Source organism: Euprymna scolopes, chromosome 16 (assembly GCF_053919585.1).
Source record: "Euprymna scolopes isolate OS-2025 chromosome 16, ASM5391958v1, whole genome shotgun sequence".
Lineage (NCBI taxonomy): Eukaryota > Metazoa > Mollusca > Cephalopoda > Sepiida > Sepiolidae > Euprymna > Euprymna scolopes.
Genome location: NC_136497.1, coordinates 112,970,158 through 112,995,272, shown reverse-complemented (window position 1 = coordinate 112,995,272; position 25,115 = coordinate 112,970,158). Strand labels below are relative to the sequence as shown.

At 31.7% G+C, this 25,115-nt stretch overlaps 1 protein-coding gene across 2 annotated transcripts in view; it reads left to right on the top strand.

Moving 5' to 3' along the window:
- The window catches only part of LOC145296056 (tubulin epsilon chain-like), a 197,539-nt gene that overhangs the window by 42,776 nt on the left and 129,648 nt on the right, over positions 1–25,115 (top strand). For both annotated transcript variants that reach the window (XM_080142123.1, XM_080142122.1), the window contains exons 3-9: positions 3,586–3,702; positions 6,329–6,444; positions 7,516–7,637; positions 13,887–13,953; positions 16,127–16,247; positions 16,863–17,062; positions 19,185–19,325. In XM_080142123.1, the coding sequence (XP_079998249.1) occupies positions 3,586–3,702; positions 6,329–6,444; positions 7,516–7,637; positions 13,887–13,953; positions 16,127–16,247; positions 16,863–17,062; positions 19,185–19,325 (884 nt within the window). The remainder of the gene's footprint in view (positions 1–3,585; positions 3,703–6,328; positions 6,445–7,515; positions 7,638–13,886; positions 13,954–16,126; positions 16,248–16,862; positions 17,063–19,184; positions 19,326–25,115) is intronic.

Genomic DNA, 25,115 nt, shown 5'->3' with positions numbered 1-25,115 from the left:
GGCATATAGCTTGAGGTCATCCATGAAAAGCAGATGGTTGACTTTTTTATTTGGGTCTTGTTGGAGGCCCTGGCTCAGGTTATAGACTCTCCTACTTTCATTAAGGAATTTGCTTAGCAGATCTATTGCCAAGCAAAATAGTAAGGAAGATAGACTATCTCCTTGAAAAATTCCTCTTCATATTTTTATGTCTTGAATTGTTAGTTTTCTATTATTGAGGCTTAATATCATGGTTGTTCGCCACATCTTCATATGCATAGCCATGTTTTTTTTGTTATCGAATGAATTTTATAAAGATGAAGGCATTGCAGCATCCATCTATTGGGTACACTATCCAATCGATAATCGATCCAAACCATGCTTAGATTTCTCTGCCTACAATTTTCAAGAATGGTCCTGTTAATCAGCAACTGGTTCTTGGTGCCTAAGCACTTTCTCCTGCATCCTGCCTGTTCTTTTTCCAGGTATGCTCCAGAAGAAAGGGTGTCATAGATGCTGTCTGCAACAAGGCCAGTGAAGAGTTTGTAAGTGATAGTAAGACAGTAGATGGGCCAGTACTTGCTAGGGTGTTATGTCGCAACCGTTTTCGGTATGAACGTGGTATCACCTTTTAATAGCCATGTTGGTGTGGCCTCCTCACTCTTCATCAGGCAAGTGAAGCAGCTACCATAATAAATATAGAGTGCTGTAAGTTTTTTAAGCCAGAAGTTGTCAATTCCAGGTTTTTTTTGTTATTCTGGAATCTGTCTAACTTTTGTTTTACCATCCCAGATGTTGTCTTTGGTTCCAGCATTTCTGGTTTGTTTTCATTTGTTCTAGCTATATCCAGAATCCAATTGGCCCCTAAGTTGTTAGGTCCCTCATCCTCAAACAGATGCCTCCAATACTCTTCTAGGTTTTACTTTTTTGGTAGCTTTTCCACAGTGATTTTCTCTCTTATTAAGTTTCTGTAGAATAGTCTTGCATTACTCCTGAAGAGTTTATTATCAGATTTTGCATTCTGTTTGTTCTCCATTGCTTGAATCCTTTTGACAAGTGCTCCTATCTTGCCTTCCAGTTCTTTTGCAACTTTTTCCATCTCCTCTTTTTTTACCTGATATTGAAAACTGAGCCCGTAGATGATATTCTTTAATTGCCCCCACGCTGTAGAGGCAGTAAGAATTGTCTTATTTGAGATCATTCCTTTCTACAGTAGTTTAGTTGATTATGGAGCTTCCTTTTCCATGCTGGTCTAGTATTTTTTGCTTTGGACTGAATTTTGTTTTTTTGGAATTGAGGGAGTGTTTTTCTGACAATGCAGCATATGTGATTTGATTCAGCTCTGTGAGAGATGTGTTTAGAGGAACAAGTTTTTTGCAACATTTAGGTTGCTCTCAAACTCAGACTGCCCTGGTCAATCTTGAAGCTTGGATTTTTGGTAGGTTAGGCCTTTCTTCCATGCTCATCAGCTATACTTCCTCAATGGTGTTATTAAGTTCTTTTTCAAATGTCAATTGTTTATCATCTGCCTCTTGCAATTCTTGAGGTGATGGTGGTGTTTACGGTGTTGACAGTTTCATTGATGGGCTATTTGGTAGTATTGAAAGTCAGCTAAAGGTGGTGGGAAATCTGCCACATGGCAGAGGGAGTTGTGATAATGAAGAACATCTGTGAGGTGGTGCAATGGGTTCAGACTGTTCAGTTTGATCCACTAATGACTGTGATTTATTCTATCTTTTGACAATGGTAATTTTTGGAATTTTTATAGGGTTTTCCAATAGACTTTCGTTGGTTCTTATGAGAGCTGTTATTTCTGATTTCATATGGTCCAGCTCAGCCTAACAAAACAGATATTTACTATTGTGCCTTTGACAGGTTATCTTTCTGGGTTGAATATTTCTTTTGACTGGATAGATATGGAAGAATATTTCCCTCTATGTCTCTCTCTTTGGTTTGTGTGTTTGGCTTGACATAGTTTATAGCCCATAGAAGTGTCAACTTTTCTTCCTTCTCCCATCTAGATTCTTATGTTTGTTTTGTTTCTTCTTCCCTCGTGAGAAGGTAATCTTCAGAGCTTCCTTCTTTATAAGAATACATTTCTCTTCTGTTATATATTTTCCCACCTGAGAAACCAATGATCGCAGGTGGGCAATTGGCGTAATTTTCTTTTCCTCGGGGAGGTTAAATTCGTTATTCTCTCAAGCAACATTTGATTTGATGTTTTGCTCCACTTTTCAAACTTTGAATAGTGGTAGCAAAACAGCAGAACCTCCTTTTGAGCAACCGCCCATAGCTGGGCTTAAAAGCCTCTTGTGTTCCTATTTTTAGTTGCTGTAGTTGTTGGTGATAAGAGGCCAGGGCTTTTTTTTTATCAAGACCTGATGGCTGATTCCGGTTTACCTTTGGTATTACTACAGTGTCACTTTCAGACCATTACACCATTGCTTTCGTCTTCCCGTCTGGTGCATGAATGAGTTGAGAGGCTCTTTTTATCCTGGGTGCTGGCCTGCCAATTTTTTCTTTTCGTTTTACTTATATTCATTTTGTCCTTTTTTTTTTTAATAGTTGGTCAGGGTTTACTTTTGGTGGAAGATATCCTGCCCTGACAAACCTCTATACAGAAGACCGAAGACTCCTGTGGGTGATGTCTTGTAGGAATTCAAGTTAACTCCATAATAAATACTCATGTGTATTTATTTGTAGATAAATAAATATACATACTTTTATCCCATTATGCAAAAGTTAGCGAGTAAAACACATACTTTTTTCTAGCGAAACCATTTCAAATTATAAAAGAAAGGAAAAAAGCAAATCTCAGACTTACCCAATGAATTTAGACGTAAATTAACTGATAAAAATGTCGCTGGAGAATGTTTTTTTCTTTTTAGGTCATCAGAAATAAAAATAATTTATATATGAACAGTTAAATTACTTCTTGTTTGATCACTAAAGTTAAGCAATGCTGAACCTGATCACTACTTGATAGGTGGCCATTCGAGAATACTAGGCACTACGGAAGTGATTGGAAAAAGTTCACTTTCTTTAATTCTCTTGAGAAAGACACGAATGAAAGGAGATGCAATTTGGACAAATGTCAAAAAGCTACTAGCTTGAATAGCTACTATCTTTCTTTCTCCAGTTTGTTTACATATGCTCTTGTCTTCACTTCCTTTTGCAAGTAAGATTTTCAAAGGAACATGTTAACTAAACATTTTTAAAACAGTGAAAATGGTTCCTGCGCTACAAAAAAAAAACTAATAATTTAAAGTGACAAGGGAAAGCTCAATAAAAAATACAGTACAAATTGAACAACAAAAGAACATGTCTTTCATTGGAGGAAAAACAAAAAGAAACACTTCAAACATATGTACAGACTTCCTCATCTTGTACATGCATGTTTCAACACTAACGAACTCAATCATGATAACTGTATGCCTCTTCATCTGTTGTTTAATTATAGAAACTGCTATTGATAATGATTAAGGATTTATATTTTTATTACTATTTCTATCTTTGTTTTTATTTATTTTTCTATTCACATCTATTTTTCTATTCACATCTATTTTTCTATTCACATCTATTTTTCTATTCAAATCTATTTTCCAGAAAGGGATTTATGATGAAGCTTTGCAGAGTTTCTTTAGAAATGTTGATTCCCGTAATGATACATCTGTTATCCAATTTGCTGGTAACCAAGGCAAAATTCATTCCTTAAAAGCAAGGGTAAGTGATTTCGAAAACAAAACGTAACAAACTGATGTGAAATAAATCAAAATAAAAACCAGGAAATAAACAAAATGAATTCAGATCCATGCTGGCGGACAATGAAACAGGATCGGAATGTTTGCTCAAAACAAAACAAACACTCAGACACATGCGTACAGCTTCTCTAACATCACGCACCCATTCCTACACACTAACAAGAATCAGGTGAACAGAAACAATTTGCTACGCACTCAAACACACTAACAGAACAATAGTAAACCCATACGTACACAATATCATATTGTCTAGTACTACTATGCACATGTTACTCACACGTACATATGCACACTAACAAATACAGAGACATATACAGATGCACACTAACAAATACAGAGACATATACATATGCACACTAACAAATACAGAGACATATACATATGCACACTAACAAATACAGAGACATATACATATGCACACTAACAAATACAGAGACATATACATATGCACACTAACAAATACAGAGACATATACATATGCACACTAACAAATACAGAGACATATACATATGCACACTAACAAATACAGAGACATATACAGATGCACACTAACAAATACAGAGACACATACATATGCACACTTACAAATACAGAGACACATACATATGCACACTAACAAATACAGAGACATATACATATGCACACTAACAAATACAGAGATATATACATATGCACACTAACAAATACAGAGATATATACATATGCACACTAACAAATACAGAGATATATACATATGCACACTAACAAATACAGAGACACATACATATGCACACTAACAAATACAGAGACATATACATATGCACACTAACAAATACAGAAAAATATGCATATGCACACTAACAAATACAGAGACACATACAGATGCACACTAACAAATACAGAGACACATACATATGCACACTAACAAATACAGAGACATATACATATGCACACTAACAAATACAGAGACATATACATATGCACACTAACAAATACAGAGACATATACATATGCACACTAACAAATACAGAAAAATATACATATGCACACTAACAAATACAGAGACACATACATATGCACACTAACAAATACAGAGACACATACATATGCACACTAACAAATACAGAGACATATACATATGCACACTAACAAATACAGAGACATATACATATGCACACTAACAAATACAGAGACATATACATATGCACACTAACAAATACAGAGACATATACATTCCTAATCTTCGTGTCTTCTTATTCACTAAATATTCTCGGCCAAAACTCCAAGCTTTTTCTGAATACTTGATTTCATACAAATGACTTCTATATTCTTATAAATTATACTTATATAAATGTTTTGTTATTTATTCATGTTTTTTTTTACAAAGCTGTTTATGTGTTTAGTTATCACTTGTTGACTTCTACTCTTTCATTCATTTCCATATTAAAATGCTGTTTAATATTTTCTTGGCCAATTATAATCATTTATAAATATATATTATAACATATATAAATATATAATATTAATTGTCATTGTGATCCCTGAAGGACACAATTGTCTTCTAAAATAATCAATGCCGGAAATCACACTACAATTGTGCTCAGATTAGGTTTCAACAAAACCATTACATTAATTTATTTATTGCGGACTATTATCCTCATCTTTCTTAGTTGTTGTTTCACAATGTTTCGGCCAACTATTCCTTTGGCCTTCATCAAGTGCATCCTCAGCAATTACTGCCATTCATAGTTGTTATTGTCTTACCACGTTTTGGCAAACTAAGCCAGCTTTGGGTAGGATTGAAACCGCTATCTTCAGACAATTCTCACCTGAAACCATAGAGATTCAACGTCGCTATCCACTGTGCCACAGGCCCTGAAGGGCGATCATGGTTGGATGTTTTTGTTTTATAAATCCACCTTTATTTATTATCTGGTTTTCCATGGTAAGGTCCATACCAAATGGTATATATATATTATTTAATTGGAATTCATTATTGAGATGAGTATTATTTATTTATTTTTTATCCTCATCTTTCTTAGTTGTTGTTTAGTTGTGATAGGAACTCTAAATCTCCTAGCTACAAATATAAAAACAAAAAATGTTTGTCTATTTGGGGGGTTTTATTTACATTATTTATTTTTTTGACTTATCACATATTCTCTGACATTCTTCAGATACTTTTTGTCTTAATAAGTTAAATAATTAATTTGAAATTTTCTGGAAATTTTGAATCAGACTTTATTTAATTTGCACTCATGTCATATTCCTTGCATTCAAATAGATTTTGTTACTTTATGGAAAGTAAAAAGTCAACCTTGGTTTCAATAGTCTTGTAACTTTTGTTTCCTTTGTTGTGTCCTTTAGTCCTCACATTCCATGAGCAATGTTTCTGACAAAGGAGGAAGAATTAGAGTTTTCTAGATTGGAATCTATCGATGATATATTTAGTGTTCACTAGTTTTTGACCTTAAAGTGATGTTTTATTTTTAGCTCTGTACATCAAGTGGTTTTATGCCTTGTCTGGAGTGTTTACTATAAAAAAAAATTTAAACAACACTATATTTCAGAAAAAATTGTTAATATTCTCTTTTTTTGTATATTTTCAGGCTGTGTTAGTGGACATGGAGGAAGGAGTAGTGAGCGAATTACTACGAGGTCCATTAGGAGAAGTGTTTGATCATAAACAGCTTATAACTGACGTGTCAGGCTGTGGAAATAATTGGTAAGAACATGATTAGACATTTTGGATGATCATTTTTATTCAGGTTTATATATTTTTTTTTATATTATTAACATATTAACATTACCATTAGAAATATATTTATTTATACGTCTTTTTCTTTTCATTTTCTTTTATTTTTAATCTATGAAATTAATTATAGAAGTTGTCTTTTCTTTATTAACCCATTCGTCTTCAGATTTTCTCAAAATTGTCATTACTAATTCAAGAAATTGTGCATTATCTGACCATGATCACCAACAACTGATGAAACAATATTTTATTGTTAAAACTTTACTTTGTCTACAAAATGGCAACTGTATGCCATTAACAAAAATTTACTCCATTAGTCTTCACTCCAAACCTACAAAAAGTTAAGAGTAACATGTTGACTCTCACATTTTGTGCTTTTATATAATAATAGTGCAAACCAATGCAGTTGGTTCGCAAAAGCTGTTAGTGAATCCAAATAAAATAAGAAATGATTTGCATTTCAGGTTGTGTGGTACAGATTAATGTAATTTCTATTAATTGGACTACTGTTCTCACCTTGAATGTTATCTCACAATGTTTTGGCCAATGTAACCCCCAACTTTCAGGCATTGTCAGATTCAGAATTCTGCACAAAATTTTTAACAGAACCCCTTATTTATGAGAACAGTAGTCTGAATAATCCAAATTATTATAGAACAAATATTTAATAATATATATAACAAATACTAACTTAACAGGTTTACTAAATAATATAGATTTTAAATTAAAATGACTTCATCTCTTCATTGAGTGTCTAGCAATCTGTCCAAGTGAAAAGTATCTAGACCACACCATGAATTGCCTGACTCGAGAGTTGAACAACATCATAACCCCTCCCTCAATGGGGTGGGAGGAAATATAAAAATATAAAAACTTGATTACGATCTCTGTTTATCATTTTCCATTTTTACATTCCAAATGCTATATTGAAGAAACTAACAAATTATTTTGCTCATTTTTTTTTTAGTTAAAAATATTTAATTCTTACTTTATGGAAATTTGTTCTTTTCAATTTGTCAAATTCAGTTTTGTTTTTTCTAGGGCTGTTGGCAACAAAATGTATGGAAACCAATATCGGCAACAAATATTGGATTCTGTGCGACGGGCTGCAGAATGTTGTGACTGTCTTCAGTGTTTTTTTATCATTCATTCCATGGGAGGAGGTAAAATATATTTTCAATTTATTTTAATTTTTTCTTTTGTTTTTAAATATTTTTTAGTTATATTTACTTTTGTTTTAAAACAATTTTCATTTTCGTTCAAGATGAATGATAATTGATTTATTTACTTTGAATTTTAATTTTAATTTATCGAAAATAACAAAGTAAAAAAATACTAAAACAGATCTATTATTAAGAAATGTCTATTCAGTCTGCATTCAACAATCAAAGTGTCGTTTCAAAGTGTGACAGATCTACGATAATGTTCTTATCTTCCGCCATGTGTCATCAAACAGAATTTACATGAACAGAGTTTCTTTCCAAGAACTCCCCATTTGTAGAACACATTGCTAAAATATTGCTTCCCTAAGGACTATAACATCGTCATCCAATGTCAATAAGCATAATTTGCCTGTTTCCCACCTGACTACAATTTGGATGTCTTCAAGTCCAACATAAACAAATTCCTGATGAACTACCCCCTTAAGTAAAACACTTTATCAAATCTCCAATACTAACATACTGTACACACAATGACCCTTATCCCCGAGTGGCTTCCGGGCCTTGAAAAAAAAAAAAGAAGCATGTCTCGTATGTCACCAAATTTGATTAATTCTATTCCTTATTTTCAATCCTCTCATATTCAGCATCATTATTCAACTGATAATCTACCTATCTCATTAACACTTATCCTCGAGTAGCTTTTAACCTTAACAAGTGTTGACTAAATTGTAAAAATAAAAAATGTCATTTTAAACTTGAATATAAGGTTAAATGCCCAGTTGGTTCTTATCAAAAAGAATGAGTGGCTACACTAGTTTGCACAAAGTTTTATACATTATGGAGACTAAATTCCATCAAACCATGATTATCTTTGGATGTTTTTCCAATTCAGATGACTATATTGAGTTGCTGTCCATTGTTGTCAAGTGTTGGTTTGAGTATGTGGCCGTGGAAAAGTTATACATATGGTGGCAAGACTTAGCTTCATGTCACACTTACAGAAACTTACAGAACTTAGAACATTCATAACATAACTGTTATGTGTGGGCCACATTTGAGAATGATACAAACCACTTGCAACACCAATAACAAACTGATTGCCAGAATCAAACTTGTTTTCATGCATGTCTTAAAGAACACCATGAAATCTGTATGCTTAAGGTTCAGGGCCTGTTTAAAAGCCATGGTGGAGCTTTAGAGTGGCTTTTTTAAGTGAGCAACAAAAGATTCTCTAAAAGATTCACTTTGAATTTTAAGAAAACATCAGTTGACATTTTTGATTTCTTGTTCAAAATCAGATTTATTCTTTATGCCTTTGTGAATTAATGAATCATCTTTTTCTCTCTTGTTACAGTATTTTTGATTTAATAATGCGGTATGATCCCACACAGTCGGGTGATTCTATTTATAAACGATGCTACTAGGAACTGACGAATCGAATTAATTCATGTTCTGCTACCAACCAATCAGAAATCAGAATTCTCCATAAATATTAAACCTTTTCTGTAGCTTTTTCGCATATGTTTTTTTTCCGTCTCAACACGGTAAGAATCTTTTGCTCTGTGGAACTGTCTACTGCAAACCAGTCACCACTCAGGACGTGTGGAACAACGCACCATCGGAAACTGTTCTGAAACTAAACATGGCTTACACTTCTAGAGGTTATGCGCCCAGCGTCCGTCTTTATTTCAATGGATCCGAATCAAAATTCGAATTGTGGCAAGTTAAATTTCTAGGATATCTACAAATCCAAAAGCTACACAAAGTACTTCAAACACAACTTGAAAACAGAAATGATCCCGACTTCATTGAAAAGAACGCAACTGTCTTTGCAGAATTAATACATTGTTTAGATGACCAAAGTCTATCACTTGTAATGAGAGAAGCCCTGGACGATGGCTACAAAGCATTGAACATATTGAGAGAGCATTATTTATCGAAAGGAAAAACCAAAATTATTTCTTTATATACTGAACTGACCTCTCTAAAATGAATAGAAGCCGAAACTATTACTGATTATATTATAAGAGCCGAAACGACTGCAAATTCTTTAACAATGTCTGGTGAAGTTATAAGTGACAGTCTGTTAATTTCAATGCCCTTAAGGGATTACTGATTTCAAGCCATTTACCACCGTGATAACCCAGAAAGAAAAATCCATGACTTTTAGCCAATTCAAGGTAGCACTTAGAAGTTATGAAGAAATTGAAAAAATGATCACAGAAAAAAACAAATCTACAAATATCATGAAATTTAAAAATACACACATAAAAACACAAAAATTAAATTATACCCATGCCAGGAATAAAAACCGCAACTTTGCCAAAAACAATTTTTCTCCTTAGAAAAGTACAAAAATTATTTGCTATAATTGTGGACAACCTAATCATAAGAGTTTCCAATGTAGATACAGAACTCAAAATGGCGACTCCATTAAAAATGGGGAGAACTCTGTTAGCGAACATACATTTTTATTTTCATGTGTATTCAATGCTTCAACAAACAATAATAATTTTCTTGTCGATTGTGGGGCCACAGCACATGTGATTACAAAGGAATCTAATTTGATCAATTTTGATCCCAACTTTAAGCCACAAAATAATTTTGTACAACTAGCTTACGAGAGTCGAGTAAATGATATCGTTTTGAAAAGAGGTGATGCTAAAATCTCGCTAAGGAACAATAAAGGTGAACTATGTTTCTGTATTCTAGAAAACACTCTTCTAATCCCAAAATTTTACAAAATATATTTTCTGTACAAGCTGCCACTAAACAAGGTGCAAATATAAACTTTAGCCCCAATAAATAAAAATTGGTATACCCGAATGGAACTGTATTCAACATTAAAGAAAATGGAAGACTATATTATTTAAATAGCATAGTCCCATCGAAAACTGCCTGCCATGATCTACAGATATGGCATAAAATTCTTGGACATTGTAATATTCCTGATATCAAAAAGTTGTCGACTGTAGTTGATGGAATGAAAATACAAACATCAAAAAACTTCAGCTGCGACGTCTGTATGCAAGGGAAAATGGCAAACTATCAAAGCAAGATACCAGACAAGAAGGCCAAAAAAGTCCTATCAATGTCCATTGTTGTCATATGAATCTTTCTGTGGTAAAAAACTAAATTTAAGCAGAATGCATATATTTCGTCCAACTTGCTTTGTATATATAAATAAAAAGAGTAAATTGAATATTAAATGCGACAGAGGTATATTTCTTGGATACAATAAAAACAGTCCAGCCAATTTAGTATTTTTTCCAGAGAAAAATAAAATAAAAAGAATCCAATGTGTAAAATTCACAGACACGTTTAATTTTACAGACAAAAACCCGTCATATGAAGATGAAATTGTATTTCCTCAAATTATTAAAACAAACGAAAACAATAAAAATGATGGAGACAAGAACATCCATGTTGTTGATGATGATGATGATGATGATGATGAAGTCGAAAGATATCTCAACAGAAATAGAAGGCAACCCGATTTTTTATGATCAACTATATAAAAGATTATCAAGTCGACTATTGCTATTCAATGGAAAATGCACCAAAAAGCTTTAAGGAAGCAATTAATTCAGAACATTGTGATGAATGGAAAATTGCCATGAAAAAAGAAATAGATGCCTTAACCGAAAATGATACCTATACGGTAGTGCCTCTCCCAAAAGATAAACATGTTATTTCTACAAGATGGGTCTTTACGAAAAAGACTACAGCATCAGGCGTAGAACAGTACAAAGCTAGATTTGTTGCTAAAGGATACTCTCAGATTTACGTTATAGAATATTTTTCTATGTTTTCACCGACCACAAACCTAACGACAATCAGAATTTTACTGCAAATTGCATCGCAATATGACCTAAACATCCATCAAATGGACGTAAAAAATGCTTATTTGAATGCCCCAAAAGACTGTGAAATTTATATTACACGTCCAGAGGGATTCATAATGAAAAATAAAAATAGCATGTGGCGACTTAGCAAGTCATTATATGGTCTAAAGCAAAGTGCTCAGTGTTGGAATACAGTATTTCATGATTATATTATTAAACAATAATTTAGACAATGCGCTGTAGACCCCTGTTTATATACCCAACATAAAAACGATAAACTACTGATTTTGGTTTTGTGGGTCAATATTTTAATCGCATCAAATTGTGACATAATGTTGACCGATGTTAAGAACAAATTAAGTAAAAGATTCAAAATGGCCGACCTTGGCAAAATATCCTGGTTTTTGGGGATAGAATTTACTCAAAGCAAAGGACTTATTACAATGAATCAATTGAGGTACATCGACAAAATACTATTAAAATTTGGAATGGGAGAGTGCAAGAAACGCTCTACACTGGTCGAAAATGATATTAATAAAAAAATATACACACAGAATCTGAAATAATAAATGATAAACTATACCGCAAAATCATAGGTAGTCTTGTATATTTAATGACTGCAACCAGACCCGACATATACTATACAGTAACAAAAATTATCACGACCGACAATGAAGGATTTAAACAGAGCTAAACAAGTCCTACGTTATTTAAAAGGAACTAAAGAACAGAAGTTATTATTTAGAAAATCAAGAAATCCCCTAAAATTAGGATTTTCAGATTCAAATTGGGAAAACGACGAAGATCGAAAAAGTATATCTGGATATTGTTTCTCAGAAAAATGGGCCTATTATTTCATGGAAATCTAAAAAGCAACAGATTGTATTTCTCTCTACGTGTGAAGCAGAATTTATTGTGGTCACACACACGACCAGGAAACACTTTACCTTAAAAATATCCTAAAGACCATTTTAGAGCCAGAATTAACTAAAAGCCCCGTAGTAATTAATTGTGATAATCAAGCCAGTATAGTCTTAGCACAGAACACAATAATCAACCAAAGATCTAATCATATAGATATAAAATACCATTTCATAAAAAACGAGGTGAAAAAGGAATCCATTATTTTGAATTACATATCATCAGAACAAAATATCGCTGATGTATTCATGAAACCCGCAACAAGAATAAAGTTAAAGCATTTTTTCTGAAAACTTGTTGGGGGATTCAACTGAATAATTTTTTGTTTTTTTCACGGCCCTGTATGTATATAAATTTCTATATATCTAAAAAAAAAAAAAAAAAAAAAAAAAAATTAGTCCTGGACAAGACGTTAAACTGTATCCATTTTGTTTGTATAAACACTTTAACCTACTAATGCGTAACTAATACTTTTGCTGAAATAAAAAAACAATTTTTTCAATTAAAAAAAAAAGTCACTTTTTTAAAACCTCTTCTTTGTAATTTTCCTTTTCAACAAATACTTTTTGCATGCTTATTTTAAGGCGCGCATAAATTACAATTGACCTTTATTTTTTTTTGTGCACATTAGTTTTCTTTCTTATTTTTCAAAAATGTCCTATTTTTTTTTGCATTGTTTTAATTACCAAAAAAAAAACTCTCTTTAAATGGGTACATATTGCATGTATGTTTATTTTTATGTATATTTATTTATATGTATATATGTATGCGTTTTTTCTTTCTTTTTTTTTTACAAAACTGAATAATCAAATTTAAGAAATGGCTTCTTTTTCACATATCCTTTTTAAGGTAAAAATACCTTCCATTTCTTTTATTTCTCTTCTCTGTACACATATATATCTGTTTTAATATTTGAACACAATTAAAAATGGCGTCTTTTTACATGCTAAAATTTTAAGATCCAAATGATTTCTAATTTTTGTTATGTATAATTGAATATAAAAATATATATTTATTTTTGAGCAGAACAAACACAAGGGACTTCCCCATTATAAAAAATAGGGGAGATGTTACAATATTTTGGAGTTATAATGGGGGTATGATCCCACACAGTCAGGCGATTCTATTTATAAACGATGTTGCTAGGAACTGACAAATCGAATTAATTCACATTCTGCTAGCCACCAATCAGAAACCAGAATTGCTTCATAAATAGTAAATCTTTTCTGTAGCAATTTTGCATGTTTTTTTTCCATCTCGACACGGTAAGAATCTTTTGCTCTGTGGAACTGTCTACTGCAAACCAGTCACCTCTCAGGACTTGTGTGGAACAACGCATCATCGGAAACTGTTCTGTCTACTGCAAACCAGTCATCTCTCAAGACTTGTGTAGAACAACGAACCATCGGAAACTGTTCTGAAACTAAACATGGCTTACACTTCTAGAAAATCTTATATGTATATATAATTCATCTATATTCAGGTACCGGTTCAGGTGTAGGAACATTTATTCTTGATTTGTTAAGTGAAGAATTTCCTGATGTATATAAGTAAGTAATCATTATTTTATTGATGTACATGCTATGCTTCTTTGAATCTTCTCCATTTTTTTTTTAATCGTTGCACAAAACATTTACAAAATTAACATACAGATAAAATTCTGTTAAATATTTCATTCAATAGTTTCTAAAAATTGGCGCTTAATCTTTTTTTATTTATTGCCATTATGAATTTACCCATAGTGGTACTTGTACAGTTTAATAAAGACATTAAAAATGAAAATATAAAAAAAAAGTTGTATTGTACGTATCCATTATGGAATGAAGTTCCCCGAAAAAAAAAATTTCACTTAATTTGATCAAGTAGTTTTTTTTATAGCAAAAAAACAATTTGTTATGATACCGATCAAAATGTTGCTATGTTTCGATTTTTATGAAGAAAAGCTATTATTTAAGAAGGGGAGCCAGTGCTTTAGACTGAGTTATCTCTCTTTGGAATGTTCTAAAAATCCAAAGATGGCTACCTTCGATTAAATTAAGTGGAATTTTTTAATGTCTTGATTAAACTCTACAAGTACCTCCAAAACAATATAAAAACTATTTCTTGTAACTTCAAATATATATATATATACTAGCAAAAGTACCCGTCGTTGACTGGGTTCAAAAACAGCCTACAGAAAATGGACTCTGATTTATGAAAATATGATAGTTTATGAAAAGGAAGGGTTGTAAAGAGATAGCTTCGAATTTGGGGGTATCAAAACCAAAGCAAAATATGATGAAAGTAAAAATAAAATAGATAAACCCCATAATTTATTATACCATACCTTTTCACACTGAAACACTTATCACAATATTCTGTGGATCTATATTAAAAAACCTTGTTAAACTTTGAGACATATTTCCATCCTATGGAGGTCAGGTGCGAACGAACAGCCCATAATTTTATTATACCATATTTCTTCAAACTGAAACATAATTATCAAAGTATACTTACGCAGATAGATATGAAAAGTCTTTATTAAAGTTTGTGCCTATTTCCATTCTATGGAGGCCAGGCGCGAATGCAGACCCCACAATTCTATTATATGATCCCTATTTAAGTTGAAACATACTTATCAAAGTATTCTTATGTGCATCTATATCAAAAACACTTGTAAGCGTTTTTTTTTTAATTTTAAAATTTTTTATTTCCATACTTTGTGGACCAGGCGCGAACGCAGACCCCACAATTTTAATGAACCACCGTTCTGCATGATCAAACATACCCATTCCTGTGTCTCGATACATCTTCTATCATTATATGTAATCAGTTTTTAAAAATAGTCAACCATATAGAAGCCTATTTGTGACCAGACACACACACACATACACACACATATATATATATATATATATATATATATATATATATATATATATATATATATATATATATATATATTACTCTATTCACAAAACAATCCAATTTGGGAATTAAATTTATTTTTTGTCATTTATCTTAAGAGCACATTTCCAGATTGAATGGAAATATTTTTAAAATCTTAACCATCAATATTTGAAGGTTTCAATTAAATCACCTTCATAGCAATCACTTTGATCACCTTCCATTTAGTAGTAAAATATTTAATTCTAATCTTTCCAAATTCTTTTATTTTAATTACTTCTTTAAGCAAACATTTTCAAACAAGCGATAAGGTCATAACATTTTGGAATGTTGATGTGTTAGAATTTCTAGAATGATCAGAGAACTGATTATTTACCCATTGATCTGCAATGGTTGACATTCAGTTCTAAGTGACAGTCATATGGAGGTTGAAGGTTCAGTTCTTACTACAGATGATAATAAGTAAGAATGTAAAGAACTTAACACTTTAACCCCAATCATGACTGATGAAACAAGAACAATCTATCCCTGTGGATTAAATAAAGTTTCACTTCAAAATTCCATGCAGGTTCTTAAGTTTTAGATATAAAAATTCTCAAGTCTGAATAGAATATTTTCACATTTGAAAAGCTGCACCTGAAGAAGGCCAGAGATTATTTTGGTATACTGCGACTATACCAACAAAGGTGAGAATAGTAATCTGAATAATTTACAATTATCAATCCTCATCTAAAAAGTTCCAGAACATAGTGCAATCAATTGAATTTTCATTATTGTTCAATCAAAATTATTATTACACATGTGTATATAATGTAATAAATTCCTTTGTTCTGTCAGATTTGTGAATGCTGTCTACCCATCAGCAGATGACGATGTGATTACCTCCCCTTACAACAGTGTCCTGGCTATGCAAGAGTTAACAGAAAAAGCTGATTGTGTGTTGCCTGTAGAAAATCAGGTTAGTTTGGATTTTTATTGAGGGTCAAATTAGATTTGAGATAAAGGAAGACTTGCTGACTTTTAACTCCAGAAATTTTTATAAAAAATATTTTTTTTATATAGATGTGCCCATGCACTTCATAAGAGATTTTGTCTATCAATGGGAGTAGATGATGGTAAAATAGACGATTTGGTGTGTGTGCTCAAGTCCTATCAGTTTCATAACGCCACTTTCACTTGAGATGCTTGTAACCTTAATGTGGTCTCTCCTGTGAATACCAATGCCAGCTTCCATGTGAATCAACCGAATAAAATAAATTAAAATATTGTAATTTGCTGATTGTGTCTGATTGGTTCATCATGCTTTGGTTTTGAAATACCATTTTCATTTTCAAACATAGTGGATAAATGTCTGGCATCCTACCGGATGCTCCATCCCTAGCTTGAACAAACTGATAAAAAAATTGACAATAAAATAATGGATTGAATGCATACATTTTTTTTTTTTTAAATAAATTTAAATATTTCTTTAAGTTTTTTTTTGTCTGTAAGTTTGTTCTTTATATAAAAAATATGGCTTATTATTTCATGTTTTGCATTTTTATAAATTGAGCTTAATTTTTTTTTTCTTTAGGCTTTGGTAGATATCCTTGCAAAAATTGGTCAAGCTATTCCTTCAAAGACTGGGAAGAAAATGTATCCTGGCAACAGTAAAACTTATGCAAAAAGCACAAGTGCCATCAGTAGTTCCGATGGTGGAGTAACTAAATCACATCAAAAACCATTTGATTCTATGAACAATATCGTAGCAAATTTAATACTCAACTTAACAAGGTATGATGACTATTACTGTAAATATTTAATTAACACTTTTCAATTTAAAATGTTGAAATAAGCTCTTGTTTTAATTATTAAAACTATTATAAAATTAACATTAGATTAAACTTGAGATCTTTTTTAAAGTGAATATTATCCAATATTATAATCCCTTTTTTAAAATTTTATTTGAATTGCTTACATAAAAAATTGTGTTTTGGTAAGCTTTGACATGGACCTTTCTTGCTAATTGAGGGGAGGAGAATTTGTATGTGAAGTTGTCCAAACCAACTACCTAAATTCATGACCAGAGTTCATGAAGGAACAACTGAATGCCATCAATTATAATAACGAAATCATTGTGTGCAGTGCTCACGTTCATTATCATGTGGCTACAAATTACCTCCTTTGTACACTGTTCAGCAAGGAAAGAATTTTTTTTTAATATGAGGTGCGTCTCTGATGAGATCTCTGATGAATAAGGATGTTAGTAATATCTTGTTTTCAGTAACAGCACTTCTGTTTAATGCTTATGATAATATCAACCATTATCAGCATTTCCAAATTAGCTATGATTATCTGTCATATAAGTCAGCCAGTGTTGTCAGGAATAAGTTGAGAAGTTAAGCTTTCTAGTTTTCACAATCTGGGAGGCAGATTGTGAAAGTGTCACTTTATGTGAAAGAATAATCAATCAAGAAGCTATGCCTACTATTACTAGCTGGGTTTGTGGAGTTGAAAAAAATGAGCCAATCACTGTGATGGGCATAAAAATTCTCAAATACATGGATTTGAGCACTTAAATCTGAAGAAAGTGCTTTGTGAACATTATTGGAGATGTAATCAATTAAGATGCAGTTGAGACGGAGGAGGAAATAGATAACTAATGCTGCATTATAGTAGAGCTGATCTTCAGATTCTCGACTATATTCTCTAGTTAAGCGTAGGATGTTACAGAGATAGATTAAATCTATGTATATGATTGACAAAGTGAGATTTGTAAAAAAAATCCAACTTTATGACATAACTAAAAAAATCCATTAATCATCCTCTCTCTTTCTCTGCTTCCTTATACCATTTATGGTGCATTGTTTCGTTCATTAACTCAACATCTATATAAGAATCTATATAATTAAAAAAACACTGATATATCTAGATTTCTTTCATTATTTCTTGTTTATGATGAATGAATTCACTGGTTATTTCATCTTCCAAGATTAATCAATGGGATTGAAATATATTTACTCAGTGAACCATATTATGTTAATAAGATTATGAATCTTATTAACATAATCTAATGGAAAGAATATTATGTTAAGTAAAAAGTATTTTATTTACCCCATGAACAAACATATTTACCCCATGAACAAACATATTTACCCCATGAACAAACATATTTACCCCATGAACAAACAATGAATATTAAAAAATCTAAATTTCTATTATTCTTGATTATTCTGTTGTTTCATCTCATTTTCTGAAATTTCCTCATTATTTTTCTGTCCACTCAGAATGAACAATGAATCGTTCATTCTGATTGCTCTCATGATATGACGTCACATTCGTTTGACAGTGAATTAATAAAAGCATGATAGCATTATATTGTTTATTGTAAGATAATATTTTAAATTTTAAATAAGTAGAAACCATTTCTCATAGCTAATTAAGCAATTAAACCGAAGAAAACATTTTCACTCTGGGTGAGTTTTATCAGTCTTCACTTTCGACTGCACAACATTCTGACCAATTTTTTTTTTTTTTTGCATGGACAAAACTTAAATTTCAAGATTCAAATTTAAACAAAACTCCATGTAGTTTCTGCTTCTGGTTGCTCATGTTCCAGCATCTGTGGATATTCTATGGCAAGCAGGAGTATGGTAAAGATCCAAAAAATGTCTACCAGTAGTTACTGGTTTCTCATACTTCTGAGTTCATAAATAATCTATGGACAGAATGAGTATCCATCACTTATTCACCAGGATATATACAAAAGTTTTAGGGAGCACTTATGAATCTAATCTTCTCTTGAAACTTCTTCCTTATTTCACATAAAAGCAAAAATTGTGCTTGATTATTAAATAATTTCCAAAAAGTAAAATGTTTTAAAAGCAAATCATTATTGAATTTCAATACTTTTCAGTTCATCACGATTTGAAGGTTCTTTGAATGTCGATTTAAATGAAATTGCTACGAATCTTGTTCCATATCCAAGACTACATTATCTTGTGTCGAGCCAAACACCATTATATGCTTTATCAGATGTGAATATTGCCCCAAGAAGGTAAGTTTCTCTTTGCTCAAACTTTTCATATGCAACATCATAAAACAGATAACCAAAATATGTTAACAAAAAAGAAAACAATTTGAAAGTTGCCTCATGAAAATAAAAGTAAGAGATTCTGGGATATTTTTTGTTTCACCAACTTCATCTTTGTAAGCTGTTGATGGAAGATCTTTCTAGAAGAAAGTAGAAATGATAGAAAGAATATTTTTGAATATTTTTTTTTTGTAAGAATTTCTAAAAGTTTACTCAAATGCTACATTCTATTGTTGAACATATTTTTATGCCAATGCAAAGCACCTTCATCCGTTATAGAGGATCTACTTTTCCTTCTAAAGTCTTTTTCCTTATTTCTCTTATTTCATTGACTACTAAGAAATTGTACTCTTAAGTGATATTATAGAAAAGATTTAAAAGAAAATGCCTGTTTATGCATAAAATGTAAGAAAATTTTTTTTCCCTTTTGTGTATACTGGTTACTGGTAAAAAAGGCATTTGCAAAAAGGTAGAATAAATAAAACCATGACCTACTTTCATTACCAAAATCAGACTTGTTAAAAAAAGAACAAAAATAACATTGATAAAATTCTAGCATCATTTCAGACATAGATCATTTGTTTAATTGAAGAGGTAACTTCTGAACTCTATGTGATCAAACTTTTATATTTTGTTTACTTGTTTATAATAAAACTATCAATATAAAAAATTAACATTCATATTTGTTTGTTCATTAACTCTTCTTAGGAAATTTGGAGACCTCTATATAATCATATACATTCTGAAACTATATTATCTAATGTACCTGGATAAGTATATTTCATTTTAATCAAACAGTATGTAATAATATTGTCAGATCTGGGTTCATCCATGACATCCATAAAATGCAATTATAAGGTTTATTTTTATTTTATTTATAACTTGAAAATTATAAGAATCTGAAAATTAAGAATAGCTGTGGTAGTTATGATGTTCAATGTTTGGAGCATAGTCATTTCCAAGAAATACCAAAGTTGTTAAAATTTTTAGTTTACTGAAAATGATTTCAATAAATGCCACAATATTTACATTTCATCCCACTTAATCAATACTGAGTATATCCTTGGAACCCACTCCTAAAATTGAATATTATAAAATAATAACAATTGTAAAAGTAATATTGATTATGAGTTGGAGAAAACACAAGATTCTTCATGCAATCCAATGCTGTGTCTTCCTGCTAGTATATATATATATATATATATATATATATATGATGATTGCTGCATCTTTCCAGATGATCGCCGTCACACTGAGTTCTTCCAATCTTGCCGTCCATGCCATCTCAGATGACTCTGCACCCCTGCCGCAGATTTGCACATACTGAAGCAGATGTGACACACAAATTGAGCAATTTCCATCGAGTTGACTTCCTCTGGATGTTGAAGGGTATTCCTATGAACAATCACATGTCTTCTCAGACGAGCAGTAGACTTGCAAACTTTACTGCATGTCAAACAGATCAAGGTGCAAAGTTAACCTGAACAGGAGTTTTGTGCGACTTAAGGTGGTTGATGTAGCCAGCTTTTGACAAAAGCACTCGTTCACAAGTGTCGCACTTCCAGCTCTGTGTATCATGGTTGAGACCATCAATAAAACCTTTGCGAAGCTTTCGCTTCAGATTACTGTGGGCCTGCTTTCTTTTCTCTAGAGCGTCACAACTCTCACATACAAGCTTTCGCCACTTCGGCCTTTGCAGAGTAAGTTCTTCCCATGTGTCGATGTCGATTTGTAAGACTTTCAAATTATTCTTTGTAAAGTCCCTGAACCTCTTCCTAGGCTTGTGTTGAGGGCGCTTGCCATTTTCCAACTCCCCGTAAAAAATTTGTTTTGGTAGCCTACAATCTTTCATTCAAACCAAGTGACCCACCCAACGCATGTGAGATCTGATTACAAAGTTCTCAACACTAGAGCAACATGCTCTCATGAGGACTTCAGTATCGGGTACTTGTGCTTGCCACTTGATGTTTAAGATACATCTCAAGCATTTTAGGTGAAATCGTTCAAGCCACTTAATGTGCCTTTGATGCAATGTCCAAGTCTCCGATGAGTACAACAATGTGGTCAGCACACAAGTCTTGTAAACGCAGATCTTAGTCCAGTCTGTGATGCCACGATCAGACCACACTCTCTTTTCCAACCTTCCAAAAGCAACAGATGCTTTCTGAATTCGCCTGTGGATTTCAGTGTCAAGACAGCCATCCCTCGACAGAGAACTACCAAGGTACACAAATGAATCAACTACACCCAGTCTAGCACCACAGACCATGATGTTTGGCTCCACGTATGATTGGCCCGGTGCAGGAGTGAACATCACCTTTGTTTTAGAGAGACTAATCCTCAGACCAAAGGCAGTGCAGGAGTCAGCAAAGCTATTCATTATATGCTGCATATCATATATATATATTATTTTAATAATAAATGTTTTAATGTTATCTACATATATGTTTCATCCTTGTGGAATCATCAGTGTAGAGATAACAATTCAAGTCAGTCACATGATTCAAACCCCAAAACAATTAATTCCAATTCTGAGTGTGCTAATCAATGAATGGTTGCAGATAAGATGATTAATGAACCTTACATGTATATGTGCGTGTGTGTGTGTGTGTGTGTGTGTGTGTGTGTGTGTGTGTTTACATGTTAATGAGGCAGCTATCTATAGTTCAGTTATAAACATTCAACATTAAGGAACATGCGTTATAGCTTTTGATGGCTTCTTTTATTTCCTCATTAAAGGATCCAGCTGAGAAGGAGCTCTAAGTATTTTAGTAACAAAATTTTAATATTTTCTACACATGTAGACATTTCATCCTTGCGGAATTAACAGTGTAGTGCACACTAATTATTAAATCTACTATTGTTTACATTCAAGTTGGGTTTTTTTTTCAAACAAAATTCTTAACAAAAATTGAAACTTTTTCTTTTTCTTTCTTCCTAAAAACATGGTATTAAAAATCTGAAACATTCTAAAATAGTGGAACAAACTCTCCTGTCTGTATGTGATTCTTACATCTACGTGACTTACACAGTATTTTTATTATTTACTTGATTATTTTATTAACATCAAAAATCTAATAGTATAATGCAATAAAACAAGCCTTAAAAAATAACGACTTTGCAACAAAAGAAGTCGATGGCAGCATAAAATATGAGAAACAGGAAGTTGTAGTGCAAAGAAGAAGTATTTTTAAAATAATTTAATTATGAAGTTAAATCCACCAGAATCCATTTCATTTTTCAGCAAGTCTCCCATTTTAATCTTTTGTTAATACAGGGTGGTCGCTAGAAAAATGGGGAAATTTGTCAAACAATAATTTATTTTTATAAAGAGTAACTTTTATAAAGTTTTTCAAAAACTGATATTATATAATAAGAGATTCTGGAATATTTTTTGTTTCACTAACTTCATCTTTGTAAGCTGTTGATGGAAGATCTTTCTAGAAGAAAGTAGAAATGATAGAAAGAATATTTTTGAATATTTTTTTTTCGCAAGACTAGAACAGAATTTCTAAAAGTTTACTCAAATGCTACATTGTATTGTATTCACAGGTGTTTAAAATGTCATCCATGCACTTCATAGCAGCATCTTAACCTAGTAATCTAAGTTTGTGTGACATTTTGAAGAGTAACCTGGCACATCAAGATTTCTAAGTTTCTACTAATAACAAGATTCAAACACAATAATTCATGACATTTAAGTCTAGTCTTGAGTACCAATTTTATAGTGCAAATGAAATCAGGAGTAAATTGCTGAAAAAATGTAATTCCTCAAGTTCTCAGCTTTTCTAATGACCATTCTTTAGTTGAATAATAAACAAAAGAATAAATTACTTTGTGACTCTTCAAAATTTGAAAACTTGAATAGAAAATAATTTAAACTGGTTATAAAATTCTTAGCAAATCCTCATGTATTAAAAGAAAGTTTTCAAGTTATTTTTTTATCGTTTTAGAAATTAAGATTAAAATAACATTTCCTTAATAAAATTGTTATATTTTTAAGCAATTTACTTCAATTAATAATTGAATGCAATTTGTAAAAAAATTAAAAGTGCAGTATCAGTTTAATGGATAATATTTCAGACTATAATACCAGCCAAGTTTAAATTCTATTGGATCTAAAAAAAAAAATGAACTTGCACTTTTCCGCCAGACATGCATAAAATAGCAGTTTTAATTAATCACATACAATGAATTGTTTACAATCTTGTTCATTGTTTTGGAATTTTTTAGATGAGAATATTGGGATTTTCGCAATGATATGTGATAATAAAGACATTATGACACTGGCAAAAAAGAAAAAAAGAAAAAAGAAAAAGAACACACATGAAAATGTTATAAAAAAAACTTGTATTTTGAAGATGGAAAGAAAGAGGGAAAGTGTATTGCAAACTGCTGGTATTTGTGGAACTTAAGATGTGTCTTTTTAACAATTCTTATATTTCTTGTTCTCTGAGTTCGTTTTGGCTGGGTTGTAGAAATAGAGAGTCTTGTCTTCTGTGCTACAGTTGCTTATTTAATTCTCACACATTTTCTGCTGTTTTGAATTGAAATCAGAGATTGTAGCAGGTGAACTTACTTTCTTAGAGAATCACCACTGCCAAATGGGAAAGAAACTTTGAAAAACAACTCACATGGGGTTTAGTGAAGATTCTAAAAAGGTAGTCTGTGATTGGTTGTTTTTTATCCAATCACAGTCAGCGACTCTTTAATATGAGAGGACAATTTCAATAAGGACTGATAATTTGTATTAATTGTAATATTTAAACTATGGTTTTGATTGTGGATGTTATTCTCACAACATTTTAGCGGATGTAAATTCTGACCTTCTTCTGGTGCATCTTGTCAAACTCTGGATTCTATATAGAATTTTGATTGGAACGTTTTATTTAATCGATGGGAGTAGCTTGCTCTTGTTCTGTTGGTCATGATCAGGTAGAAGTCCCAAGTAATTCACAATTATATTCTTAGTATCACACATATTTAGGGTTCAATTTTCAATCTTACGAAGACTCACTTAAGAACTGATTATTCTAGTATGAATGTTTAGGAGCTTTAAATCTTTTCTTGTTTTAGTACTTATCACTATATTTTACTACTAATTAATTCTGTGCAGATTTTTGAGTTCAACAAGATGCCCCTGACCAAGGTTGGAAGTTACATCGACCGAAATATGAGAATAATATCCAAGATGAGAATATTATTCTGAATAAATCAAAATAATATGAAAAGGTATCATGTTTTTAACATTAAATAACCATAAATTATCAACCAAACTTTTTTATTCTAATTTTAAAGTATTTATTTATTTACTGTGTCATTTCTTTGTCTCATTGAATGGTATAAACCAGTCTTTTTACAAAAATGAAATCTAAATCACATGAGAATTGCTAAACTTGCGTTGGTAAAATGTCTGGATAAAGTGGAAATTTTGGCACTTGTGCATTTTAGTTTTTGAGGACAATTTTTTTTTTTTTTTTTTCATTTTTGGAACTCAGAACAGGGAAAGACAATTCCAAAAATTCTTGAAGCTTTCCAATAATGACTGTTCAAAACCATTTTTAAATTTTAATGATTGTTTATTACAAAAGTTTAAATTTGTAAGAAAAAGTTTGTTTTGAAAAACTTTAAGAACTTCTTGAATTGTCTCACCCTGTTCAAGGTGGAACTCTTCCAAAACTAAAACAAAAAAAATGTCCTCAAAATCTATAATACACAAATGCCATTTTTTTTTTTAACAAGTAAGCCATTTTA